This window comes from Musa acuminata, chromosome BXJ3-7, assembly GCF_036884655.1.
Source record: "Musa acuminata AAA Group cultivar baxijiao chromosome BXJ3-7, Cavendish_Baxijiao_AAA, whole genome shotgun sequence".
Lineage (NCBI taxonomy): Eukaryota > Viridiplantae > Streptophyta > Magnoliopsida > Zingiberales > Musaceae > Musa > Musa acuminata.
In genome coordinates this window covers 23,140,777-23,150,000 of record NC_088355.1, presented here as the reverse complement: position 1 = coordinate 23,150,000, position 9,224 = coordinate 23,140,777, and the positions used below count along the sequence as shown (strand labels likewise).

Below are 9,224 nucleotides of genomic sequence, written 5' to 3'. Positions count from 1 at the left end.
TTGTTCGATTAATAGCTGACTTCAATTACATGACTTCTTTCTTAGGTCGATAATAGGCTCAAATAATTCGTGACTGTCTAATGAATTGTCCATCACTGCTGTTTGTTTCTTTGTTTCTCCTCTTTCACCTTCACTCTCTATGGCAATTGATTACCTGATGTCATTTTAATATTATTACTGCTTCCTCCGCGATGAAGTGAATGGAAGCTAGTTCGTCAAAGAAAAAGGGTCTTGAAACCGATACTTGTTTGCAGATAAAAGACATAAACAGCTGACAAGACGCTACATATGCAAATAATGTAATCTTTTACCCTCTTCTATCGCATGCACTCTTTTTACCTTTTCCGTTAAGCAGAATAATGAATGGTTAGGTCGATGTAAGTAGTATTGCTCTTGGTTTAAGATGTTTGTTAACATACCGTGTATTAGTACTCTTGATGCTGTGCCCTTGCGAGTAATTTTGCATTTGCTCAAACGAAGCACTAAAACTTAACCATTAAGTTCTAGACATGAATAAAGACAGTTAAACCAGCTAATATAGTTGACCAATGGTCGTCTCTATGTAGTTTTCAAACTATAAGAAAATATAATGTGAAAAATATGATCTCTGTATGTAACATTGGACGTCGGGCACTTTTTAATCATAACACATCGCTAGATGCATAGTTCAATAACAAGTTCCAAAACTTGCACGGTTATGATATGAGGTTCTTTCTTTAATAAAAAATAGAACTCGATCTGTCTGACGGTGAGCATGGATGGCATTAGCCTGGTGGCTGGATGTTAGGAAAAAACATGTTACAACGGAATATTTTTTTTTTCTTCTTTATGTATATTTCTCAGAACAATATAAATAATAGAGTAATAAATCAATCATACAGTGAAACCAAATCTTTTAACGTGGAAAACCCAATGTGAGAAAAATCATGAAATCGTAGTCTACTTCAAACTTCCACTATCAATAATAATGATAACAGGTTTATAGTAAATCTTCTCTAGAATAACCAGAGGATCATAATAACATCAAGATCATAGATCTTGGCTCAAAAATAGCATATCATCATCACATAGGATGGATCTAAGAATTCTATGTCTCACAAAGTGGGTATAATAAGAAAGTACCTCAAAGAGGGTAAACTATAGATCAATACCGTTATGATTTTAGAGCTTACTGTAAGGATTCTCTACATAAAATTTGGGTCAAAACTAATAACATTTGGCCATTGATCGTGAAGCAGAAAACTAATAACATTTGCTACACGATCTCGTTGCACCGATTACCCTCACATCTACTCTTTTTCCCTTTAATTGTTGATTTACGCTTATGGCCCAAATTGTCCAAGCCCACATATGGGCTGGACCTAACAATTCTCTCCCTCCAACTCATATGGTGGGCTGTACCAAGCCCGCTCTTCACCTAAATGCTTCAAGCTTCTCTCCTTAGGCAAAGACTTTGCCAACAATCTGAACCATTCTCATTTGTATGCACTTTTTCCAACTGTAATTCTTTCATCTCAAGCACTTCACGAATCCAGTGATATCTCACATCAATATGTTTGGATCTAGAATGGTATGTTGAATTCTTGGAGAGGTTAATGACGATTTGACTATCACAGTAAACAGTATATCCTTCCTATTTCAAGCTCAATTCTTGTAGAAACTTTTTCATCCATAAAGCTTCCTTCCAGGCTTCAGTAATTGCTATGTATTCTGCTTTTGTGGTTGATAGAGCAACACAATTCTGTAACTTTGATTGTCAAGAGACTGTTCCTCCTACAAATGTCATCAAGAACCCCGAAGTGGACTTCCTGGAATCAGTATCACCTGCATCTGTGTAACCTTCTATAACAGGTTAATCATTGCCAAAACATAAACATAACCTGAAAGTACCTCTTAGATATCTTAATATTCATTTCACTATTGCCCAATGTTCCTTTCCAAGATTAGAGAGAAATCGACTGACAACTCCAACTGCATAAGCTATATCTAGCCTAGTACAAACTATAACATACATCAAACTGCCTACTGCAGACGAGTAAGATACTCTGAACATTTCTTATTTTTCTTTCTCACTTGTAGGACATTGTTTCAAACTAAGCTTGAAATGACCTACAAGTGGAGAACAAACTGCTTTGACTTTACTCATGTTGAATCTTTCAAAAACCTTTTCAATGTAAGTCTCCTGAGATAGTAAATCTTTCTTTTCTTCCTATTACGAAGAATCTTCATGTCAAGTATTTGTTTCACCGATCCCAAGTCTTTTATGGTAAAAGACTTACTTAGCTCTCTTTTAAGCTTTTTTAATTTTATTGACATCATGACCAACAATCAGCATATCATCAACATATAGCAGTAAAATAATAAAATCATCATCTGAAAATTTCTTCATAAACACACAATGATCAGATGTGGTTCTATTATACCATTGACTCATTATAAAAGAATCAAACTTTTTGTACCACTATCTAGGTGCATGTTTGAGTCCATATAAGCTTTTTCTAAGCTTACATATCAGATTTTCTTTTTCCTTAACTTTAAAACATTCTGGTTGCTCCATGTAAATTTCTTCTTCTAAGTCACCATGAAAAAAATATTGTTTTCACATCAAGTTGCTCAACTTCTAAATTCAAGCGAGCAGCCAAACCAAGAACAACTCGGATAGAGGACATTTTCACCACAGGAGAAAATATTTCTTCAAAGTCAATACCTTTCTTCTAACTAAATCCTTTCACAACTAGTCGTGCTTTGTATCTTTGTTATGAGCTATTATTTTCAGACTTCAATTTGTAAACACACTTATTCTTAAAAGCTTTCTTCTCTTGAGGCAACTTTACCAAGTCATAGGTGTGGTTCTCTAGCAAGGATCTCATCTCTTCTTGCATGGCTTTAACTCACTCATTCTTATATTCATGTAGAATAGCTTCTTGGTAAGTTTCTGGCTCTCCCCCGTCAGTAAGCATAACATACTCATGTGGAGGATATCTGGTAGATGATTGTCGCTCTCAAGTGGATCTTCTCAATGGAATCTCAATTGGTGGTGGAGGTGCTTGTTCAGTTTGTTCAACATCATCAACTATAGGGGTATCATCACTGGCATTCTCACCATAATCTTCTTGTTCATCTCCCCCATGATCATCATGAACTATAGGTGAAGGAATTGGACCCAAACTTCAAGGAATATAAACAGAGGTTTTTAGCTTCTTAACATTATCACCATCATCAAACAATTGGTCTTCGAGAAATACAACATCTTTGCTTCTAATAATATTCTTATTTATTGGATCCCATAATCTGTACTCAAACTCTTCATGACCATATCTCAAGAAGATCATGCTTTTGCCTTATTATCAAGCTTGAACCTCTCATCTTTGGGAATATGAACAAATGCTTTACACCCAAAGACTCTCAAGTGATTATAAGACATATCTTTTTCTTTCCATACTCTATCTGGAACATCACCTTTTAGAGGAACTTATGAAAAAAGATTTATCAGTTCAACTGTAGTTCTCATAGCCTCCCCCCAAAATGACTTCGGTAACTTGGCGTGAGAAAGCATACACCTAATCCTTTCTTCAATGGTTCTGTTCATCCTTTCTGTCACACCGTTCTACTGAGGAGTTTTAGGAACTATTTTCTCAAGCCTAATTCTATGAAACATGCAATAACTCTCAAAAGGACCTCTATACTCACTATCATTATCTGATCGAACACACTTTAGCTTTCTACCAGTTTCTCTTTCAATAATAACATGAAACTCCTTGAAAACATCGAGTACCTATTCTTTATATTTCAAAGCAAAAGTCCACACTTTTCTAGAATGGTCATCAATAAAAGTAACAAAATAAAGAGCACCTCCAAGAGTTCTAGTTTGCATAGTACAAACATCAGTATGAACTAAATCAATAACATCTGATCTTCTAGATGATGGATATGTATGAAATGCAACTCTATGTGTTTTTCCAACTAAACAATGATCACAAGATTTAAGAAATGTACCTTGCAACTCTAGTAAGAACTATTTTCTAGCAAGAGTTTGAAATCCCTTCTCGGTGATATGACCAAGTCTCTTATGCCAAAGATCTATACTTTCACCTTTTTGAATTGCATTAATCTCTCTTTTGTGTAGCTTAGCTTCCATGACATAAAAAGAGTTAAGCTTCTTTCCTCTTACCACAATTAGAGAACCTTTAGTGAGTTTCTATTTGCTTTCACCAAAATAATATGCAAAGCCCTCATCATCAAGTCTACCTGTAGATATCAAGTTAAGACGAATATCTGGAACATGCCTTACATCTTTGAGTATCAATTTGCTCCCAACACTAGTCTCCAAGCAAATATCTCCAACACCCATAATCTTAGATGTACCACTGTTTCCCATTTTGACATTACCAAAATCACCAACAGTGTAAGACCTGAAGAAATCACCATGAGAAGTAACATGAAACACAGCACCAGAGTCAATTACCCAGTTACTATCTTGAGCTACAAGACTAACAAACCTTCATCACAAACAATAGTGATATCACATTTAGCAGCAATGTATTGATCTCTTTCTCATTTTTCTTCCTTTCATTATGTTCTCGGTTCCAAAACCTACACTCTTTCTTCATGTGACCTAGCATATTATAGTGGAAATATTTGATATCTCTTCTAGACTTGGATCTTCCTCTATAACCATGTGGATTTCTACTATGACTTCTTCCATGTCTTTCTTGTTTTTCAGTAAAAAATGCCCTAGAAGAAGATTCACACTGTTCTTTCCTTATGGCATCTTCATTTAGCAAACTGTCTTTAACCATATCTATAGTTAGAGTCCCCTCTAGGTTGGAGTTACAAATTGTCAACACAAACGTTTCCCAATATTCTGGTGAAGAGTTTAGAAGTAATAATCCTTGCATCTCATCATATATATTCATTTTCAAAGCAACCAGTTTGTTTGTAAGACTCTAAAATAGGCTTATATGATCAATAATGTTATCACCATCTTTATACTTCAAATTTATAATCCTTTTGAGGAAAGAAATTCTATTTCCCATTGTCTTTTTCACAAAGAGATTTTCTAACCTTTGCCAAACAATATCATGGTTTCATCAGAAATATACTCATGCAAATTTATATCCATCCATCTTCTAATATAGGCAATAGCTTTTCTATATTGAACTTCTCATTCTTCATCGTCTATAGTAGAAGATTTATCTTTTAACCTTCGGCTTATACAAATCTTTGCAATAAAGCAAATCTTCCATCACACACCTCAAAGTGAAATAATTTGATGAGTTCAATTTAATCATATCATCTAATTGCTCCATTTCAATCACACAAGAAAAACTAGCACCAAATAACTTGTTGCTCTTATACCACTTGTTGGGAAAAAACATGTTAAAGCGGAATAATTCTTTTTCCTCTATGTGTATTAAAATACCAACTTGATATCAATATGCTAATATCGACCAGAACAATATAAACAGTAGAACAATAAATCAATCACACAATGAGACCAAATCTTTTAACATGGAAAACCCAATATGGAAAAAACCACGGGATCGTAGTCCACCTCAAACTTCCACTATCAATAATAATGATAACAGGTTTATAGTAAATCTTCTTTGGAATAACTAGAGGATCATAATAACATCAAGAACATAGATCTTGGCTCAAGAATAGCATATCAACATCACCACATAGGATGGATCTAAAAATTCTAGGTCTCACAAAATAGATATAGCAGGAAAGTACCTCAGAGAGGGTAAATTATAGATTAATATCGTTAGAATTATAAAGCTTACTGGAAGAATTCTCTGCATAAAATTTGGATCAAAATTGACAATATTTAACCACTGATCGTAAAATTATCCAAGCCGACTTATTTAGACTTATGACCCAAATTATCCAAGCCCGGCTGGACCCAACACTTGATAACTAGCAGGCTGGAAAATTTGTGGAGGGTGGTGGTGGACAGGTTTTTGACATAGGCTACTTCTCTTTGTTGCCTGTCGGTCGGTTGGCACATTAGCTAAAATGTGTTGTTGCCTTCCTTCTTTGTGAATTTTCTTTTTCTCTTTTATGACTATTTTTAATATTTGAAGGGATCTTGAACCTCAACTCACAAACTATCTTTTCACTTTCGTGTCGAAACTAGCAAGTTTAGATGAGAGATAGATCTAATGGTTCTTCTATCATAAAAATGAACAAACTTTAATGCAGCAACTTTTAACTTTATGCAAAGCACTGAGCTACAATCTCTATTGGGACGATTTTGTACTTTCAAGCAAGGTTCGCCGTATCGTACCGTACCGACGTTTCGACCTGGGCTCGGTACCGGTACGGTACGGTATACCGCTCGGTACACCCAGGTGTACCGAGCGGTACACTTATGTGTACCGAGCACTGTACACTGCTACAGTGTTACTGTACATTGCTACAGTGCTCGGTACGGTACGGGGCGGTCCGCGTACCGCTGGCCTGTCGGACCGGTACGTACCGCCCGTACCGGACGGTACAGTCCGGTACGACAAACCTTGCTTTCAAGAACGGACTCATTGCTTAAGCAAGTAGCGGGTTCACTATGGATGAGAAATTATGTCAGCAATCAACTGTTTTAGGATGTGAATTATCGATTTAGAGAAAGTATCGAGTTATTATCATTTTTCCTCCTCGGAGCACGAAAAGCACATGCGTGGCTGACATGATTATGTCATTCAAATGCTAGGAATGGTTTGTAATCCAAATTAAACAGGAAGTTGTCCTTGTCGTGTAGTTGGTTCTTTTGTAAGAACTTAAGCTACTCTCTAGTTATTTTTATTAGTGGGCTCCTATCGTGATAACTTAAGATCAAATAAATAGTGGCGGTAGTGTTTTGCACTTCCAACACAATCGTGTCTTTTTTTTGGATGGAGAGCTGTTGTGATCCAGAAATCTAAATATGCGTAGAGGTAATATAAAGGTTTAAAAGAGGTTCCTAATTATTTGAGTGTTAACTTGGATATTTGGATTGTAATGGTGTTTTTCTGATAGATTACACACTTATTTGCTGAGACATTTGATTGTCTATCCTTGTGAATCATGCTGAGAGCAAACATAACAACTTTTGGTCGAGGACATGATCTCCTTGACTCCATATCGATGATTTAATGTTTGGTTTGATGAAATCGGAAATTAGTGTGAACTTAATTTCAGCAAAACTCAAGATTGTCGTTGGAAAGGAAGTTGGCTATAGCCAGAGTTTGGCTTGTTTGAGCAGGGCAAAGTTCCAAAACATATCCACTTACTCCGACATGGCAGTTACAAGTTGAGTTGTACCATATTTTCATTTGTGCTCAACTTATAGCAACAGCAATGGCATGAAGTCATAAACAAATTGTGTAGTTTGAATGGCAAATTAAAGCACATTAAGTTTATTCTTCAAATTTGTCACAATAGATAATTACGTGGACATTTTGCTTCCGAAAATTTGAGTTCAAATCTATCGCAATCATGAACATGGTTTCTCTACTTTGATAAGGGATAATTTGTCAGTCGATCATTGGTGCGACCCTGTAGATTCACGAGAAATTATTCGCTTTGGACGATGAGACATAAAGGGAATCTAGTGGACTTATGAGTTCTTGATTCTCATACCCCTCAACCAATGTGTGACTAAATGGTCTTATCAACTATGATCGAGTTAAATATGAGGCTCAGATACCGAATAATACAGCAGTGCACATTGATAAATTGAAGTTGGCTTTCGATCTCCCATACTTGTAGGTTTCTTTGGTCACTTGGACTACCGAGGGGGAGTTGATCAAGAATAAGAACCAGATAGATAGTCATGAGTTTGCTACGAGCAGAGGGGTGATCGGATTAATGATGTGAGTGTAGTTGCAGATTAAATATTCGCTCAATGGATGCAGTAGCAACAAATTTCAATAATTTGTTCCCCTTGATTAACCCTTTTATTTTCTATTTCAATATCTTCCCCGAGAGGATTCACGGTCTGACCTCAGATGAAACTCTGATTAGCTATGGAAAGGATAAAATGGATTAGAGATATATCTCAACAATTTTGAATATAGTTTATCAGATAAGGATGCCTATTAATTTCTTTATTGGGATTTATATTTATATATATAAATAGTATTCGATGTTTGTGTCTTTGTGCTTCGAGAATGATGGTTCAGTCATTTTCTTTTTCTGTTTTGAGCAGGAGTTACAAAAAAGAAACCTCTGCCGAGTTAAAAAGGGACTCCGAACATCTCGACTAATTATTATTATTATTTTTTCTACTTTTAAAAGTTCAGTCTGTCTTTGTTATTTTGTAACTCGGAATTCTAATTCGAAACTCACTCACTCTTAGAAGCCACTCGCTGTGCAGGAACCTTTCGTCAACATTCCAGAAGATACGATTCACGAGGCTCTCAGAGTCGCCCTCGGTATAAATGGTCATAAAATCCTTTCTCTCAGTGGGGATTCATCTATTTGATGGTTTCGTGAACTTGGACTTCGTATTGCAGATATCAGAAATCACCCGATCGTCATACATTGCAAGCGGGGAAAGGTAAAGTCTCCTTACTTTTTCTGGCATCAATCTCAGAACTCGGTGACTGAGCAAGCTTAAATTATCCCAATCATCAATCTGTATCCTTGCAGCATCGAACCGGTTGTCTCGTAGGCTGTCTAAGAAAACTGCAGCGATGGTGTCTTGCTTCAATATTCGACGAGTACCAGCGCTTTGCCGCCGCTAAAGCAAGAGTTTCCGATCAAATGTTTATGGAGCGATTTGATATCTCAGGCTTTAAACACTTGCAGGCTTCATTTTCGAGTTAGGGGAGGCCGGCATCATTTCACTATAAAGACGTCAGCCTCCTTGTTCCTTGTCGAAAGAACGAGAAAGGCTGCTTTTTAATTTAACGCATGGACTGCAGTATGTTATAAAACAAATCTTTTTATGCATAATATGGGCACCCAACGATTTAATCTACTGCCTGGCGTACTCGGTGTCGGTTTGTGTGTGTCATCTCGTCGGCTATCATCAGCCCTCGTTCTTTGGTTGAATTGCAAGTAGTTCTTGTATCCAGTCCTCTGCATTTATTTTCCTCCAAACTACGCCTCCCTCCCAATATGTGGCAGAATATGTCAAGCCCATTATTATTCTGCTTCGAGCACAGACTTGTTTCTGGTGCTTATAGTTCTATATAGGCATCCTTAATTTTCTTTCACCTTGCTGTTTGTTTCCTACAACTTGT

The 9,224-nt window shown here is 36.4% G+C and overlaps 1 protein-coding gene across 4 annotated transcripts in view; it reads left to right on the top strand.

Annotated features, from left to right (window-relative positions):
• The window catches only part of LOC103973730 (probable tyrosine-protein phosphatase DSP4), a 10,032-nt gene extending 1,073 nt beyond the window's left edge, over nucleotides 1–8,959 (top strand). Inside the window, exons 3-5 of one of the 4 annotated variants that reach the window (XM_065158593.1) lie at nucleotides 8,336–8,420; nucleotides 8,493–8,536; nucleotides 8,629–8,959. In XM_065158593.1, coding sequence (XP_065014665.1) covers nucleotides 8,336–8,420; nucleotides 8,493–8,536; nucleotides 8,629–8,805 — 306 coding nt within the window. In that variant the 3' untranslated portion in view covers nucleotides 8,806–8,959. The remainder of the gene's footprint in view (nucleotides 1–8,335; nucleotides 8,421–8,492; nucleotides 8,537–8,628) is intronic. The other 3 variants (XM_065158594.1, XM_065158596.1, XM_065158597.1) reach the window with 3 other exon arrangements.
• Nucleotides 8,960–9,224: the final 265 nt, after the last annotated feature.